Source organism: Pollicipes pollicipes, unplaced genomic scaffold, assembly GCF_011947565.3.
Source record: "Pollicipes pollicipes isolate AB1234 unplaced genomic scaffold, Ppol_2.1 Scaffold_3087;HRSCAF=3621_pilon_pilon_pilon, whole genome shotgun sequence".
NCBI lineage: Eukaryota > Metazoa > Arthropoda > Thecostraca > Pollicipedomorpha > Pollicipedidae > Pollicipes > Pollicipes pollicipes.
Genome location: NW_023596225.1, coordinates 39,272,819 through 39,291,681, shown reverse-complemented (window position 1 = coordinate 39,291,681; position 18,863 = coordinate 39,272,819). Strand labels below are relative to the sequence as shown.

Below are 18,863 nucleotides of genomic sequence, written 5' to 3'. Positions count from 1 at the left end.
GGAATTTCAACCCTGTTTTGGGTACTGCAAGTCTACCGTTAGTAACTGGAGGCAAGGTTTGACTATTTTGGTTGGACTGAGAACATGCAAGTTGGATGCAGTGGTGCGGCGTTGCGCGCCCCGCACAAGTTGCTGTTTTCAAGGGAACAATGAGCTATGAGATAGCGCCAGCTGCAGAACGTCAGCCTCGGGTTGGATGGCCGCAAGGCCCTCGCTTCCAATGCGCTTTTCGAAATGATCCTGTCGGGCCACCCGAGCTGTGCTGTGCCGACCGGCCCTGTCCCGACAGACTGGCCGATCCACCAGATCCTGCCGGCCGATCCGCCAGATTCTGGCGGGCCACCCGAGCTGTGCTGTACTGACCGGCGCTGTCCCGACAGACTGGCCGATCCACCAGATCCTGTCGGGCCACCGGGGCCGCGTGACAGCTCTGCTGTTCCCGCACCTGAGCCACAGCCGGTACCAGATCTCCCAGCTGGTATCGGGCGGCGAGGACTTCTCCGTCTGCCTGTGGGACCTGTTCAGCGGTGCTCTGCTGCACCGCTTCGTCGTGCAGGCCGGCATCATCTCCCAGCTGCACGTGCCACCAGAGACCGTGTCGGTGAGTTTAGGAGGATCAGAGCGACGGCGAGGGCCGGTTATTGTCTGCAGTAGTTTGCTTCGTTGCGGTGAGATGCTGGCCCCTGTTTTTTAAAGGAATGGTGTTGTCTTTTCGGCCGAGGATGATCTGCTCGCTTTGTCTTGGAAGCGTCCCACAACACAGCCGGACAGGGAATAGGGCACACTGACAAATTTTGGGATATCTGTGCCATGTAATAGCGCCATACTTGGAGCGTGGAATGTGGGGTTGATCCTGAGGCAACGTCAAGGTAGCAAGCCATACCACACAGCGCTGTTTACAGCTCTGAACGACCTTTTCCTGTTTGAACACGAAAAATATGGCATGCTTAAGGTCTTTTTCGTTCGACTCGGAGGACGTCACTGAGCTTTGATCGTAGGTATGTCCATCCATGCGTTTTTGGTTTTGCGCTGACGACGCTTGGTTAGTTTTCGTCGCATTGACCTCAGCCTGAGTCCGTCTCATTCCTGTGCCACTTGAGAAGTCGTGAGTGCCCAGTGCCCGTTTCCCTCGCACGCCGCTGTCCCGCCGCGTATCCCCGCCAGCGACAGCTGACCGTTGGCGTTCCGCACGTGCTCGGCAGCCCCGCATGCAGCAGTGCATCTGCAGCGTGGCCGACGACTACTCGGTGGCGCTGCTGTCGCTGAAGGAGCGCAAGTGCCTGATGCTGGCCTCGCGCCACCTCTTCCCCATCGCCACGGTCAAGTGGCGGCCTCTGGACGACTTTCTCGTGGTGTCGACCGAAGACGGGAGCGTCTCCGTGTGGCAGATGGAGACGGGTGAGCGACGCGGGCGAGACGCGCCGCTGGTGAGACGAGGTCGGCGCGCCGCTGGTGGGACGAGGTCGGCGCGCCGCTGGTGGGTCGGAGTCGGCGCGCCGCTGGTGGGATGAGGTCGGCGCGCCGCTGGTGGGACGAGGTCGGCGCGCCGCTGGTGGGACGAGGTCGGCGCGCCGCTGGTGGGATGAGGTCGGCGCGCCGCTGGTGGGACGAGGTTGGCGCGCCCGGTGGGACGAGGTCGGCGCGCCGCTGGTGGGACGGGGTCGGCGCGCCGCTGGTGGGGCGAGGTCGGCGCGCCGCTGGTGGGTCGGGGTCGGCGCGCCGCTGGTGGGACGGGGTCGGCGCGCCCGGTGGGACGAGGTCGGCGCGCCGCTGGTGGGACGGGGTCGGCGCGCCGCTGGTGGGGCGAGGTCGGCGCGCCGCTGGTGGGTCGGGGTCGGCGCGCCGCTGGTGGGACGGGGTCGGCGCGCCCGGTGGGGGCTGGTGGACGGGACCGGTGTGTCGGCGGGTCCGGTGGGGCCGCCGGTGTAGCTGGTCAGGTGTGGCTAGCGGTGCTCGTCGGTGGGGCTTGTCGCTAATCACAGAAGACGTTGAACCAGTGGCATTTTGCGGTGTGCTCTTAAGATTTGCCTTCAGAACAACAGCAAACAAGAAACAGTTAGACGTTTTGGCCCCACACGAATGGAGTTCTGCGTTATGCAAAAAGATCGTCACTGTTTATTTTTGAACGTGCTCTGCCACCACAAAAGCACCGGCTCGCCGTATTTAAACAGATGTGGGGAGTGACTTACCCCTAATGAATGGCTGGTGGGATATGCTGAGCAAGACATGTGGACAAGCTGTGTTAGCCTGGAGGCACTGTGCCGTAGAGCTGCTGACCGGGCCGGTGTGCGGACTGTGTGACGGAGGCGCGGGGCTGTTCCCAACAGCGCCTTGACACATTGTGAAAGTGATTCGACAGGTTATAACATCAGACTGTGACAGACTGACCGGGCGTGACAGCGTTGCCTCAGGTCTTGGCAGGCGACTATGATAAGCTGTTACAGAGCGTTGTGACTTGCTATAGAGTAGGGTGACAGGCTGCAGCGGAACTTTGCGACAGACTCGCACGATTTTGTGAACGTTTGCTCTGACAGGGGACGGTCACTAATCGTAACAGAGTGTTGTAACAGATCGTGGCATATGCCAGAGCGCAGTGGCAGATTCAAGGCAGAGTGTTGTGACCAGAACCATGACGGGTTGTGGCAGAACGCGATGGCAGGTTACAAAGAAACGCTGCGGCAGGTTGCGACTGATGCCGTGGTTAAGGCTGCTACAGACTGTAACTGAGTGCTGCAACAGGCTGTTACAGAGCGCTGCGACAGGCTGTTACGGAGTGCTGCGACAGGTTGTTACAGAGCGCTGCGACAAGCTATTACAGAGCGCTGTTATAGGCTGTTACAGAGCGGTGCGACAGGCCGTAGTGAAAGGCCGTTGCGGGTTGGATCCGATTGTTCAGTAACATGCGTCGTACCAGAGAACTGTGACGAGTTGCAGCAAAACACCGCGAGGGGCCAAGGGCTGCTACAGACTGTGACCGAGCGCTGCTTGCGACAGGTCACCTGGACCGCGTGGTGCACGGCACCACCGCCCAGGAGGTGCTGTCAGCCTGCGACGAGAACATGACGGTCTCCATCAGCGAGGGCGGCATGGCCAACCCGGCCGTGCACTTCTTCCGCGGGCTGCGACATCGCAACTTGTCGGCAATACGGCACGCCGCCAAGGTAGCGCCTCTCCCCACGGACGGGCTGGGGATCAGGTTCGTTTTGTTGCGACGTTGGAAACGTGGATGGTGACTACTTCATTGGTGGGTGATGGTAACGTCGACATCAAATTTGGGGATTAAGTGCAGACAAGGAGTTCAGGCTAACGGTGCATTGTAAACGAGCATACGATTATTGAACGATCAACGTAGTTCAACATTGTCCGACCGATCCGTCACAGGGGAGCGGGCAATTCTATCTCTTTAAAGCCGTCTTCGAGCGTCTCTCGCCTTCTAAATTGCGCCTGCATGAAAACAGAACCCAACCAATGGTTCGCCATGTCAGTTGCAAACATTATCGGACTGTGCGTGAACTGGCCGCTCCGGCGTCGGTGTTAGCTCTCGCTGAACAGAGCACTGTTGACTTCCTCGACCAGGAGACTGCAGTCATCAGCTGGCTGTGGGGTACCTTCTCCCGGATAAGGCAACTCATACTGGGACTATGGCAGCCGGGCGCGTTTTGGGCCTTTCCTCTCCGACGCTGCAGTTGGCCAGGTCCCCGGCTCCCTGAGCTCGGGAAGCGGACGGAAACGGACCCGAATCCATGGCGTGCTGTTTGGGTTTTGTGCCGTGGACTGCGAGCCCGCGCCGTGCAGTCCGTTGACGCCCCTGCGGCGTGGCACCAGCAGCCGCGAGTCGCGAAAAGCGCCGTGCTCCCCAACCGGCTGGGGCAGAGGTCGGGCTGGGGTGGTGGTGACTCCCACTTGTCGGCCCGTTACCGCTGGTGAGGTCGTGGAGGACCCGAGCGGCGGTTGCCGATGCTGACGCCGCCGCCGTCGGGCCGCAGCGAGGCCTGCAGCAGCTGCAGAACAACGCCGACAGCCTGCCGGGCCAGCACGAGTCCGGCAAGCCGCGCTCGTACGCGCTGATGGTGCAGGGCCTGCGCACCAACGCCGCCGACCCCGACCGGCACGTGCTCTTCTTCGACGTCGAGTCGCTGATCGGTGAGCGCCGCCGGACGGCCGGTGACCTGGGGGGCGCGTGTGGAGGCGGGCTGCCGTCGACCCAGCGGCCGGCGCCGCCCGCCGCCGGCACCGTCTGCTTGCGACTCTGCATACGGGGCTGCCTTGCCGCTCTCCCTGGGCGCGTCGCCGAACATCCCGGCTGTGGTCGGACTGCCTGCGGTACATGTCTGGGGATGGGCGTGTAGCGGCCGGCCGGGCTGCCGGTGGGGGCTTCGGCTTGGGCGCATGCCGTGGGGCGCGGGGCGCCGGTGACCGGGCGGACTGGCCGACAGTGGACCTGCTCACGGAGGCCTACAGTCAGATGTCGACCGAGGCGCTGGAGGAGCACGGCCTCATCCAGCTGACCGAGTACCAGCGCGTGCTGGAGCTGACCCGCTCCGAGTCGCCGGACGCGCAGCAGAAGATCTCAGGTACGGCAGCGCCGGCGCGCGCCCGGCGGTCGCCGCCGCCGCCCAGCAGGCAGGCGCCGCGCTGCCGACGGCGAGGACGGCTGAGTGTGCCAGGTGCGGCGGAGCCAGTGGGGTCAGCTCAAGGCGCGGCGTTTGAGGTTTGCCCAAGCATCGCCGCGGCTCTGAGGCCGACGGAGCTGATGAGACCCGGCGGGCCGCGGGCGCCGAGTGCTGGGCCGCTGGTTCAGGCGCACAGTGGTGCTGAGCTCACCCGGCCAAGCAAGGTCGGCTGGTGTGCACGGGATGTCCGCGCGTGCAGCAGTACCTCAAATAATCAATTCGGTTGTGCGTAAACCACCCGTGCTAGGTCTTACCGGTTGCAACGGCCCTGACCTTTTGGGTTTTTGGTTGCTCGTCTGTCCCATCATGGCTCGCAGATCAAGGGTGGAGTAGTGGTGAGCCTGGTGGGAGAAGCAAACGCCCGGAGTGCGTTGCGGGATTGTGGGCTGCATCGCATGTCTGACGTTCCGCCCGGCGGCCCCAGTGAACAGGCCACAGCGAGACAATGTCTAATGGAGCGATGTTGGTCCTTCAAGACAGGCATTGCCCCTCATGGGTCACCCAGGCCGCGATGCTCCAACTGTCCGTAACATTCCAGTGTGTTCTTGTGCGACGACCTCGGTACCATCCGAGTCATGGCAACCCGGCGCATGATTTATTTTCCCCACTGCGGGAGCTCGTGGGTGTGATCTGCGTTCAAGTTCCGCTCCGTTCCGTTCCGGTTACCGTTCAAGCAAGGCGTCCACCCTGCTGCCAAATGTACATTTCCTGATTGGAGGACGTGGTCATAACTGCCGGGGCCTGACTGGCGCAGAGTTTTTCGGCCGTGTGAAGCACAAGGCCGGTGACGTGGAGAAGCGCCTCAAGGAGAAGGACACGCGCGGTGAGGTCTTGCCGCCGGCCGCCGCCGCGCGCAGACGAGCCTGGCGTTGTGTGTGTGTGTGTGTGCGTGCAGTATTTGGAGCACCTACCCTGCATGGCATGTCAGCCTGGGGTGATGACCGAAGGTTTGCACCGTTGGGTCCGGCTGTGGGCGAGGTTGCGGCGCGAGCTGTCGGCGCGTGTGGGCGGGCCGCCGACGGTAGGTTGGAGGGGCAGTGGAACAACATCCAGCGGCGGGATAACGGGACAGCGGGACAACAGCCGGCGGGGAGTAGCGGGACAGCGGGACAACAGCCGCCGGGGAGTAGTGGGACAGCGGGACAACAGCCAGCGGTGGGATAACGGGACTGCGGAACAACAGCCAGCGGTGGGACGATGACGGGACAGCGGGACAACAGTCAGCGGTTGGAGCGACTGGCCGGCCGGAGGTCCGGGGTTGGCCATCCTGCGCCGACGGCCTATGCTGCTCGTACCTGTTCGATGGGAACGCAGGGATAAGATAAATCCGCTTTACATGGGAACATATAGGGCATGTGGAAACCGTTCATTTCCGATGGTGCGTGAATAAGCGGAAGGTTGTCGTTGATATAAGTCACGGAAATCTTCATCGTTATAGGTGTGCCGGAAGTACACAGACGGGAGGTTCGTCTCCGCGCGTAGCCCCCTTCCTCGCCGCTATTGGCGCGTGCCCTTCGTTCGGGTATGGTCACCCGTGAGAACTCGACCTAGCCACCGGTCAAGCCCTTACAACGGGCTCGACTGGTTGCGCCGACATATCACGACCGCGGTCTGACAGGCCGACGCGGCGGGCGGAGAAGGGGTGGGACAGTGCCGCCGACTACGGGGCGTTCAGGCAGCCGGCTGCAAGGTCGAAACAACCCGCGGTACATTGGTGTAATTTTACCCTGGTGGCGATGCGGCAAAAACTAGCGGCATATTAAAGGTTTTGCCTAAATTTGAAAATATAGATACAAATATAAGATTTTACTAAAAAGAGAATGGTTGGACTTGGAGGTATTTGGGAGAGTCAGGTTCAAAGTGAAAAAGATATTGACGCTTGGCCACCTCGAGCATCCAGCGGATCCAGTCTCCGCGTCCCATAGTGCATGAATGGGAAGCTAATCTCCGCAGCCTAATGGGTTTCCCGGCGTGCTGAGCTCACAAGGAGTATGCTTACCTAGTTGGCTGTCGTTTTGTTTCGCCCTGTTTTCTTGAGTTCAGACGTTGCCGTTATTGCGTGGACACTTAGGATTGATGCTTGTTTGCACGCCTGTTGTATGCTGCGTGACGAGAGGGAATGCGTCGAAGATGTTATGTTGTACAGCTACCTGCGTATCTGCAAAAACAAATGACTCAAGTTTCGTTTCATATCCTGTATTTCAGGACACGCTCAAATGTGTGTTTGACTTCTGTACATACGTCTTATGGGTCCCTGTATTGTAGACAAAACGTTGGCATTTAGTCTTCGACTGCTGCACGCTGTATAGCGCTTATGCATATGCATATTCAGCTCGCTTCACAAATGTGTTTCGTAAAGGCTATTGTTGAGCATTATGACCGCAACGTTTTGTACAAGCTTAATTTTACTGTGCCCAGTGTACAGCCCGCTTTGCAGTGTGTGCAAGCTAATTTTATACGTTAACCACGTTTTCGAAGAGCATGCATTAGTGGTGTGTCTGTGCGGGGGTGATGAAAGAACACCCATTACGGTTTTGGCTGCAGTTTGTGAATCGCTTGAGATAGCGTTGAGCATTGGCAATGATCATTTAATAAGCTGTGACATATGCTGTTAAAATGCGATAGGATTTCTGGCCTAGAAATGCGTAGCATTGTTAACATTGGTCATCGGCTTACGGAAATGATAAAATTGCACGAGCATATGGTGGCTGAAGCATTTGGTATGTTTGCGTTTTGCACAATCTGTCCTGTTTTGCAATGCCGGTTGAATCTATTTTTTGCTAGTCTTCCGAGACCGCTTCGGTTGTCGTTTATATGCAGCGATTGTGACTGTGCCGCCACGCCAGGGTACCTGTCGAGGATGAAGGAGCTGAAGGAACAGAGCGAAGCCATCAGGGATCATCTCAAGGAGAGGGCTGAGGGAAGCGGTAAGTTATCAGCACGTGCAGTCTTTCTTACACGTGCTGGCTGCGTGAAAACGCGGATGGTGGGCTTTGCTGCACATTTCTGCCGCTGTTCTAAGTGCGTCTCCCCTTCGTGCCACTAACGCGTCCGAAAGATGTCCTGAGGTTGGCCAGCAGCTCCTTCCCTGTTCCTGCTGTCCAGTCCGTAGGGGAGGGACGCGCGCGCTATACAGCTATTGTCTTTTTATTTGTCGCTGCTTCGTACCACTGAATTCAGGTGCGAAGAGATCATGTGTGTCAGCCATAAATCTGTCTGACTCAGCCATACGCGCATGTTTCTCTTGATACAAAACGAGGCATTGGCGTGCAGTTCGCCCAGCGCGTCTGGAATGCTTTTGTTCTGGCTAGGAACACAGACCTAATTCTAGTGTTTGTCATAATCACATAATCTGCGAGACTTTCATTTTGCTGTGCGGAGGTCAGATTCTGCCAAGGCACTGTAGTTGTAGAGGATGGTCTCGACGAAACGACCATAACAACCATAACGACCACAACGCGCTGCCATGTGCCGGGCCTGAGCGAATTGAGTCGATGGAGGCTGCAAAGCAGGCTTCCTTCGGACCCCTGTCGGAGTCCGCAGCAGGACCAGGTCGGCGAAAAGCCGATGCTCCGCTCGGTGCCGATTCGCGAATAGAGAAATTAGGAGCAGATGCTACCACTTTGTACGGCTGTGCCACAGAAATGCTGCGTCGGAGGGCGGATCTCTTTAAAGACGTCCTGAGCTGTTGTGACTCACCAAGCGTGATGCGCCCAAGTTGCCGCATTCCTTTCCCACCTCCTTCATCGTGTTCCCACCCTGCCACTCTGGTAATCCACGGCGCTTGTACCGGGTGAGGTGAGCCGGCTCTCTCTCGCTCTCTCCACTCGCTGTCGCTCTGTCTCTGTCTCTCTCCGCCTCTCACTCTCTGTGGCGTCTATCCCTCTCTGCACACGCCTGGCTCTGGCTGGCGGGCACTTGCACAGAGGACCTGAAGCGGCTGCGCACGCGGGCGCAGGGCGTGCGCTGCCGGCTCGAGGAGCGCATTCACCGCGAGATGGAGGAGAACCCGGACGCAGTCGGTCAGTGGCGGCGGCGGCGCGGCCGACCGCAGCCGGCCGCAGGCTCAGGGCCGGCCGGGGTCGGAGGTGGGGAGCCCCCTCGCGGGAGGGAGATGGGTTAGCCGGTTTTGTTTCGATCTGTGGCGTGGTTATATCACGACGCACGATGGCAAGCGTAGTCAGCCTTGTGGACCGGGAGAATGTGGTAGCTTTCGTAGGCCTGTGGTGTGTAAAGTGAACACGAGGTCATACGCTTGCACCCGGTGATGGCGCTCACTGACATATAGTGTTGTCATGCGGACGTTTTGTTTTTGTTTGGCTAATTGCATGCCACATCTTCTAAATTAGTATGAAAGCGTTAACTGTGCATGGATTGGACAGCAAGGACATGACTTTTCCTCCACGAAGAGATTTTGCATGAAGTTGTTGCAATAATTTTGCAGACGTTTGAATGCAAATTGCACAATCACTAATGTATTTGTTTTTCATTGACTTACTCCCAACATTTTGTTTGGATGGATTTCTGGATCGGAGTCTACACTAAACAGGACTTGTTCCGTGAGTCCTTACCTGATCCTCGATCGCGAAGTCAGGGCTCAGTGGCAGAATTTGGCGACGGAAGTTTGGCGTGCCGCGATGCTGGGCACGGTCCGCCCCGCCCTCGGGCCTCACCTGACCTTGAGCGGCCGCTGCACCGGCCGCAGGCCATCCCAGCCAAGAGCAAATAGCGTCCGCCGAAGCGACTCGAGCCCCCTCCCCCCTCCCCCGCCCCCAAGGATAGATTGAGAGACAGTCGCTGCAACTGATTGAGCCAGGGAAACGCATGAAGTATCTCATTCGGACACTAAGTTCATTTGGGTGTTTTTTCAGCTGGAAGCAAAACGGTGTTCACTTAAGAAACTACTAAAGAACAAAATATATCAGCTGTAAACAAATTTCCGCAGAAAGCGTAACATACTTTTTAATAACTTGTGACAGAACTGTCCGAAAGAACTGGTAGCAAATTTCTTGCAATGACACAGTCTGCTCTTGAAAGATTTTATGATATTCTAAAACAGTTAAAGCAGCAGTGGGGCATGACAGCAACATACTTTACGTGACAATCCGTTGCGAAGACGGGAAATTTTAAGTACTGCTCTTAGTAGCGTTTTCTGCGTGGATGTATGTATTTTTACAGTGAGAGACAACGGCTGTGACGTGCTGTTGAGTTTGCTTACATGTTTACATGGTTATGCTTTGTTTCGAAGATATTTTAGAGGTGTTTCATGCGCCAACCTTGGGCAGCATATCCCACCCATCATGCATCTTAAGTTTCAGCCGGTTCTGCAATTGTGATGTGTCCAGCAGACCTGTTGTGCATATTTACGTTGGGGAGGCAAGTGAAGCGTTGCTGGGGAGGCCCAGCTGGTTGGTGAGACCGTCTCCGATTCACCCACCCGTGGCAGAGTGAGTTCGAATCGCTCCAGACGCTCGCCGTTTGCCCCTGACAGGGGTGGCCTGCCGCCGGTGGCAGCGGCCGTGCTAAAGGTCAGCTGACGTCAGAGGACAGGACGGTCTGTGCCGAGCATTGCAGTACTCAAAGCCTTCGTGTTTAGTATGAGCGCTGATCTCCCAGATTCATCCAATCAAATAATTCGTACCTAATCTTTTAAAAAACTTCCTTAACAGTTCGCATTTTTTTCATGAGAGAAAGCCGATTATATCAGATTCATTCGTAGTTTCGTAACCATGTGTAGGATGTCATACGCTCCCTGTGTTCCCCATTTTCTCTGCGGCACTTTGCCGTTCTATTCATTCATCAGAAATCGCAAAAGAAGGTTTGCATATAGCCTGTGAAATCAACGCCCGGGTTACATAAGCTTGCGATAAGTATCCTTAGTGAAGCAACCTGCCTCCGAAATAAGATCCTACACATGTTTCCACATGTGTGTCGTCGCCCGTTGCGATGCATGATCCCTGATCTTCTGCCGGCCGGCTGTGGGGACGGTTATGCCACGGGATCGGCAGTTACAGAGGTACAGTAGGATCACGGTCGACTGTAGTGGCGTGCGTGCCTTAGTTCTGACGGCATATGGCGCGGAGGCCCGGGGCGGTGACATGTGTGGCGCAGGACTGGCAGTGCACAGACCACGGCGGCGGGACTGGTAACTGGTACAGGCGGCCCTAGCGACGCGTGTACCGCAGGACCTAGACAGAGTACGGACTGGTACCGGGTAGGGGCGGCCGTAGCGACGCGTGTGCCGCAGAACCGAGACAGAGTACGGACCACTGAAGTGTGACGGGTACCGGGTACAGGCGGCCCTAGCGACGTGAGTACCGCAGAGCCGAGACGGGGTACAGACCACTGCGGCGGGACTGGTACTGGATACAGGCCGCCCTAGTGACGCGTGTACCGCAGAACTGAGACGGGTGCAGACCACTGTGGCGGGACTGGTACCGGGTACAGGCGGCCCTAGCAACGCGTGTACCGCAGGACCGAGACCGAGTACAGATCACCGTAGTGGGACTGGTACCAGGTACGGGCGGCCCTAGCGACGTGAGTACCGCAGAGCCGAGACGGGTACAGACTACCGCGGCGGGACTGGTAACGGGTACAGGCGGTCCTAGTGACACGTGTACCGCAGGACCGAGACAGAGCACGTACCACCGTAGTGGGACTGGTAACGGGTACAGGCGGCCCTAGCGACGTGAGTACCGCAGAACCGAGACGGGGTACAGACCACCGTAGTGGGACTGGTACCGGGTACAGGCAGCCCTAGTGACACGCGTACCGCCGAGGCATTGTGCGGACCACCGCAGTGAAGTATGCGTGGCAGGCTTGACCCCAAACACAGACGGCTGCAGCGGCTTAAAGCCACAATACCGACAGCGCACGTAGAGCCAAGGTGGCGGTCTGTGCTGCGCCGCAGGACTCTCAGGGCCCGTTGGCCTGTGTGCCGGAGGACGGACGCGACGCGGGGCGCGGACGGCCGGGTTGACGGACCGGCGTGTGCCGCAGGCCTGCTGGCGCGTGTGAAGGAGGGCGCCGAGACCATGGGCGGCATCATCCAGGCCAAGGCGGGAGGAGCCGGCCTGAAGGGCACCGGCGAGAACCGCAAGGGTGAGTACGCAGGGTGCCGGTCAGTGGTCGGCCTAGGCACAGGTGGAGGTGGAGGAGGAAGTCAGAGAAGTGATGCCCCGTATCACAGCGAGCCCTCGCTTGCTTCGGTGCGTGCAGTTGTGGGCGTTTGATATGAGAGCTGCTGCTCTTGGTGCATGGAAGCAGGTGGACTGGACGGGAAGTGCGAGCTCAAGTCTTTTCAGAAAATAACCACGACCAGAAACAGCGGAAGATCAGACGGCTTCGTGAGCTGATAATCTGAGTTCGTGGCGGCTGTCCTTCAGCATGCTGTCAGCCGGCCTCTTAAACTGTCTGCCGGTCACTTGTGACGTCATCAGTAGCCTGCCAGGCGCCGTCGGCCTGTGGATGAACTGTGTGAGCTCGAAGCCAGCACTTATTGCGGATGTATTACACTAGCATGTGCTGGAATGCGCAGAGGGTACACAGCAGCTGCAGAGGTCAGTGGCCGCTGGTGGCCGCGCCCCTCCCCCCCCCCCTCCCGGCCAAATTCTGGCCGGCCGGCAGCCTGCGGCCGCATCTGTCCGCTGCGTGGACATGCGAGAGGTTTTGCCTGCCAAAGAAAATTTCCCATTTGTTATCCGAGTGAGGCTAAAACGGTGAAATCGTGACGCGAAAAGCGGTTGTTCAGCCTAGCAGATGCAGAACCGCGGGATTATTGCCGCTTTTGAGCCCGCCTGTAGAGCTGACAGCCCGCGGCTGTAAGGCTAAGGTCGCAGTGCGAAGGATAATGACTAACAGAACACAACATACCTTGTTGATAAGGATCTGCCACATTTTTTTATTGTTTGCTTTAGGAAATCATGTTCGGTTGACCCAGCCCTTTCGGTACAAGCTCAACGCTGGAAACCGGGCGGCGACGAATCCTTAGGGTTTGGTTATTGGGGTTTGTTCCTCTAACATAGATGATTTCACCTCTCTGGTCGCAGTCCACATTTATCATATCTACCACTTCTGTTCAGCACGCTGCTAGGAGCTAGATTGTGAGGCGGAATGCGAGCTTTCGCAGCGTGCCTTATTTGTGCAGAGCACACGAAGGCATGCTCCAATGACTGTGGTTGACTGACGCCATGTTGGTCTTCTTGATTGTTTCACCAAGCTTAATTTTTCCAAGGAGTTTCTCGTCAACGTGTGTGGTGAAGCTCAAGATCCAACCTCCTGCGTTTTCTCTCGCTTCCCTCTTCGGCTGGACAACCAAGCATGGCGCACTTCTCTAGAAAATCGAGTTAGGAATTCTGGCGAGCGCCCGTTTGTTGGGTGTAACGAGTTGATTGAGTTTATAAGCAGCTGGAACTTGGTACGTGCAGTAGTCGCCCTTCTGTTACATAGAAGGGCCGCTCATGGCCCTGTAAAACATAAGTTGGGCTTTGTATATCATAAATCACAACGGATTACGCTGTATGTGCGGTGATGATCGTGCTGAGTCAGCATGCAAGATTATCTTTGATTACATCAGCATAAACGTGATTGGTTGTGCCAAAAAGCTCCTCCTTTTGTTTCTCGTAGAATGACCATGAAATTTTCAACACCAGCAACTATCTAGCAGCTGAAATGCTGCCACCTTTGCGCTTTGTCTTCTGCTGTAGGTAAAGCCATGGACCAAACCGCTGCTTTGGTGAAAGCACCTCTATGACGTGCTCGCCTCCCATAGAGGCCACGTCAAGGGGAGTGTCCTTTTGGAGCATATTTCAAAAACATGCTCTGGTGAAACCTCATGGCCCGTGAAGCTCACAAGTAGTACAGGTGAGTATGACTGCAGTACCACCAAGGCACAAAAAGCATATGCAGTGTTAAATTCTTTCGACACAGCATCGGATTCTCTTTCCGTAGCCCCAGATTTCATTTCTGGGTTGAACGATCTCGGCGCATTCAACACATTCAAGTGAGATATTCATCGGAGGCTCTGCGACTGCTCGCGAGATTTCAGTCGATCTCGTTCGAAATTGATTTGAAAGCTTTCATGGTAAAGAGAAAAGCTGCCCGCAGCCCACGACCACCAACAATATGGCCCCTGGCGCACTTAGCGAGCAGTGCATTGGTGGAAGATTGAGTATGTGCGTTACCACACGATATGTCGCTGGTTTATACTTTGATTTGCAAACACAGCTTTGCACTGAACTGAGCGTCCACTTGGACGAATGTCCTTTCAAAGCCAGAGTGCACTTTGAAAGTCATTTTGCTTAACGTCATAGGGGAAAATAAAAGCGCAGTATGAAGTTAAGCTGAGTTTGCGCGATAATCCCCCCCCCCCCCCCATATGTGTATGCCGTTTTTCCTAAATGGAGTGTTTCAAACCGTTATGACATTTATGGCCCAAGAATTTGGACGATAAGTGTATTACAAACATGAAATAACACACAAAGCAAAGCAAAGTAAAGCAAAGTAAAGCAAAGCAAAGAAGAAGCAATACTTTCAGAGTGGTGATCAGGGAGTCCACTGGCATTCTTGCCTCCGGTGCGTTTACCTGAAATCTAAATACATAACCATTCAGGATTTCGGGGAAATCGACAACGCCGACCAAATTGGACGCACCCCATTTGACTGAAAGGTACACAACTGTGGCATACTACCTCCACGGCCGACAGTTTGCAGACTTTGTACGCTGAGGTATAAATAACGTTCTTGACAAAGCGGACATCAAGTAAAGCAGAACATGCAAAGACGTCCTATACCTGCAGCATGTGCGGTCTGTACATGGTCATTGTCGGAGGCCAAAACTCTTTGGTGTAAAGCTTCATTTCTACCGTTTTTGGACCGCTGCAATCTGTTTCAACAGTAGCTGACGTGGCCAGGAAAGGAATCCCCTTGTCTTTCCGCGTGCCGGGCACGCCCTGCGGACGCACGGCTGCTGTCTGAACAGGCGCGTGCCAGCGCGGGCCGCGGCCATGGGAGGGGAGGCGGCGCGGCCGGAGACAGGGCGTGGTCCTCTGGCGCCGCTCCCGTCCCTCGGGCAGGGTCATCCGCCCGCCTTCTGCCGCCGCGGCCGCTCCGCCCGCGGTCTCACCGCCCCCCCCCCCCCCCCCCCCCATCCCATCCCCTCTCCCACCCCACTCCCTGGCTGAGCTGCCACAGCGGTAGGCGGATATGGACGGGGATACGTCGTAATCTTTGTTGTGTGGGCGCCACTTTTTTAGATGGTATAAGGTGCACCGGGCTCAACTTTTTGCCGATGAAGCGCTTATTGGGCGCGCTTTGTGATGTTATGGGCTGGGTAGTGGACCCGCGCGTATCCCTCGCAGATTTTTTTAATAAGACGGCATAAGCGACATCAGATCCCTCAGTGCCTCTGGCAATCTTATATGATAGTGGTATTCTGGCTGTATCACAAACATCGGCATCGCAAGCAGCCGTCCGGATGTCAAGGGCGACTTGGAAAAGGCCGTGTGCATATGCTTGTAGCGTATTTCGGGTGCTGGTATTGCCAATCACATCCATTTAGAATGTGTGTATTGGGTACTGCCAGGCAGTCAGCTGCGTTATCAGAATAACACCCCGATTCGCCATCACAGGTTGTGCTAGATGCGCTCATGTGTGGGCCCAAAAAGGTGGAAAAATATGTCTGTTTATCGAAATACAAATATGTGCTCAGATAAATCGTTGTAACGACACGTTTTAAAACGAATGGTTTATGTGTGTCATCCAACCTGGAAGAGTAGAAAGGTCATAACATCGAGGTAACTTGAGCTCGGCCGGATCTTGACATGACCTGATCTTGACCCTCGGCCTATGATGACATCATCACCTGACCTATAGAGTGCAAAGAGCGCATGCTTTCCTTTCGTTGCCGGTTTCGGGCCGCGCGCTTGAGGGCCCTGAGGCCGTGCGAACACTTAACGATTGATGAGGCTTTGTCACAGCATGTGTCATCATTGGTCACTGGGCAGGTATCGACTCGACAATTCCTGGACAATAGTCGTCATTGAGCTTGTCCGATCGAACAACTCATCCCGTGATTGGGATGGGGGCATGGGGGGGGGGGGTCTGCTTCTCCTCGCCCGACGAATTATAGCACCCGGTGTGGGGTTGAGCTCTTCCACCGGGCTGCTGGTGATCCCCTCGGGCTTTGATCTGCCAGAATGGCCCGCGTTTTGTGATGGTGCTCCTTGTGGTAATCTACGACAAGCACTCTGGACCTATCCGTCCTCCTTACGACGATACCGGTATTGTCTTTCAGCTCCTGTGCAGCTCTCGTGGAGTCGTAGTTATTGGCAGCGTCCTTTCTACTTGCGCTTGAGATGCTGCCACTTATAAAGCATGGCCGGCAGTCTTGCAAAGAACAAGGTGGCTCGCCTCTTTTGAGCGAGGTATGATGTTAAGAACATTGCAGCTAGCCTCTAGGCGGCATAGCCGTTGCATGTGATTTCTGGGCCGGGTGAAACACGGAACGCTACGAAATGGTGCCGTTCATCCCCTTCCCCTCCCCCCCCCCCCCGTGTAAATATATTTTTGTTTCGTATCCTACAGTGCTTCATGTTTCATGTCAAGCTTGCGTGGCTTACCAGTGTGTTGTCTCAGTATGCTCAGAAATTAACTTCTATACGAAAATATGTATTGAAGACGATGAGCCCAGTAAGAATCACGTGTCAATCCTGGGATTGAGCACAAGAAGGTAGTCATGGACCAGTTAGGCCGGTCTGTGAGCTGGTGCGGCGTTTCGTACCCAGTGCAGGCGGCACTGTCGCTCGGTGCGTGACAGAGAGGCACACTGCTGGCAGCTGGCGCGCTGGTGCAGCGCCGGCGCTCACACAAACGCCAGCGCTGCGCGAGCCGCTGCCACACTTGCGCCCTCTGCGCGCGTGCGACACTTGCGACACTTGCGACACGGGTACTCGGTGACTAGCGACATGAACGCCCGACCGCTGTTGGCCGGCCGTGGCCGCAGCTGGCTGACTGTCCGGCGCCGGCTGGCTTAGACGATGGGGTCGACACGGTAGGCGGTGGCGTGGCCCGGGTTGAGGATGACCTCGGTGAGCTCAGCCGGGTAGCCAGCGGCGGCGACGTGACCGGCCGAGTAGACGGTGGCGGCGGGGGCGGCGAAGCCGGCCGAGTAGAAGTTGGCGGCGTGGGCGGGGAAGCCGGCCGAGTAGAAGCCGGGCGCGAAGATGGCGCTGCGCTTGCTGCGGCCCTTGGCCTCCTCAATGGCGGCCAGGTGCTCGGCGGTGGCGGCCTTCACCTCGGGCGTGAAGTCGACGGGGGCGGGGGCAACGCCGGTGTAGACGGGCGCCACGTTGGTGTCGACGGGGGCGACGTTGGTGTCGACGGGCGCGACGGGCAGCGCGTTGCTCTCGACCTGGAAGCCGTTGACGCCGGCCGTGTAGCGGACGGTGATGGGCTTGCCCTCGGGCGAGATGTAGCTGTAGCCGCCGGCGACATTGCCGTAGGCGTCACGCACAGCGGCGTGCGACTGGTCGGCCTGGGCGTGGCCGTATGACGCCTGACCCAGCTCGTCCTGGCTGTGGTACGTGCTGGCGTAGCTGTAGGGCGCAGCGTAGCCGTTGTAGCCGGTGTAGCCGTTGTAGGGCAGGGCCGAGTAGCCGGTGTAGCCGGCGTAGGGCAGGGCCGAGTAGCCGTGGGCGGCGTAGGGCAGGGCCGAGTAGCCGTGGGCGGCGTAGGGCAGGGCCGAGTAGCCGTAGCCGGCGTAGGGCAGGGCCGAGAAGCCGCTGGCCGAGGCCACAGCCACGAGGGCGGAGAGAACCACCTGTCGCAGGAGAAAGAGAGCTTAGTTGCGGTGGGCATGGCTTCACGCGCTGACATTGTGAATAAAATGTACACTTGTTATCGGATCCCACAGTTGCAGTCCCCTTAAAACAACTCATATAATGTCCACGAGTGGTGTTTGCCATCAGTTCATACGACACCTAACCGAGTTTGGGGTAGACTTACCAGAGCGTTCATGTCGCTTGCTGTCACCGGTGTGTGTGTGTGATGCCGTGGCGGGAGGGCGGCCGGCTTTTATACAGGCCGGCCGGTCCTGCCCTCTCAAGGCCCCCGGCCCCCGGCGCCGGCGCCGCCCATGCATGCTGCCCGCCATTGAGGGGAACTCACTGGACATGTGCGCGGATCCTGATAATGCTTCCCGAGACATGAAGGGATCCTTTTGCAACGTACTGAGATTGGACCTCAGACCATGGATGTGCATTCGGGATTAAAAAACTGTCTTTTTTGTCACTGCTTGGATGCCGTCCATAGATCATGTAGAGCATGGAGGGAGAAGATGTTTTAGTTGGGAGTGCAACTGAAGCGTAATGGGGAAGGGAGAGGGAAGTTTTGGAAACCGTATCGTTAAGTTCCGCTGCGATTTTAGAATTGTGCTTATGTATTACAAAATAGACTAAAGCCTAACAGTCGAACATCGTTGCCTTCTATTCAGGACAAAACAAGCCCATTCTTTGTAGTTGCATCTCTGCAACCAGAGGAAGGAAATGTTGAACTAAGAATTGTTATCGCCAAACTGGCGTTGCTACAAAAATACGGACTTTCAAAGCTGATATTATTACCCCAAAAAATTAATGTCTCAATTTATGGGCAGATCTTGTTTAGGCGTTCCGTCGTTCGCTCAACCCAAATAGTATTTTCGTGTAATCTGGCCAGGTTTTGGATGAACGAAGTGTAGCTTTTCACACAGCCATCAGTCATCACCGCCTGTGAAAAAGTGAACCAGCAACAGATGGTATGATGCATGTGCTGTTGGGCCGGTCGAGTGTTTCGATAGTAAAGTATACACGCGATACTTTGTAAGTTGCAAACTAAGTACCATGTTGCATACGTGCATCGTTGTGTTCACATCAGTGGAGAGACAACTACACAAGAAAGAGCACCGGTTGGTTTTTTATCAAACAGCGCGTGCCAAACTTTAGCAGACAACCGCGGGCCAAGGTATGCTGCTGCAGACTCCGATGTTCATGGTGCTCATTGAGATCAACAGCTATCATGTGGAGATAGCTGTGCTAACGATTATCGCCTCCGTGCACCTGTGTTATCGCAGAGTATTGCAGCGTCCTGAAATCTGAAGAGTGGAGTGGAAATCCACACCGAAGCTGAATGTTTCGACCTCTTTTGTTCGACTAGGCA

General features: G+C 56.5%; 1 protein-coding gene across 1 annotated transcript in view; it reads left to right on the top strand.

Annotated features, from left to right (window-relative positions):
- Positions 1-18,863, top strand: part of LOC119090129 (WD repeat-containing protein 7-like) — a 68,759-nt gene that overhangs the window by 11,961 nt on the left and 37,935 nt on the right. Inside the window, 9 exon segments of the mRNA XM_037212924.1 lie at positions 381-601; positions 1,203-1,398; positions 2,995-3,161; positions 3,987-4,143; positions 4,437-4,574; positions 5,428-5,496; positions 7,520-7,600; positions 8,600-8,695; positions 11,673-11,774. Coding sequence (XP_037068819.1) covers positions 381-601; positions 1,203-1,398; positions 2,995-3,161; positions 3,987-4,143; positions 4,437-4,574; positions 5,428-5,496; positions 7,520-7,600; positions 8,600-8,695; positions 11,673-11,774 — 1,227 coding nt within the window.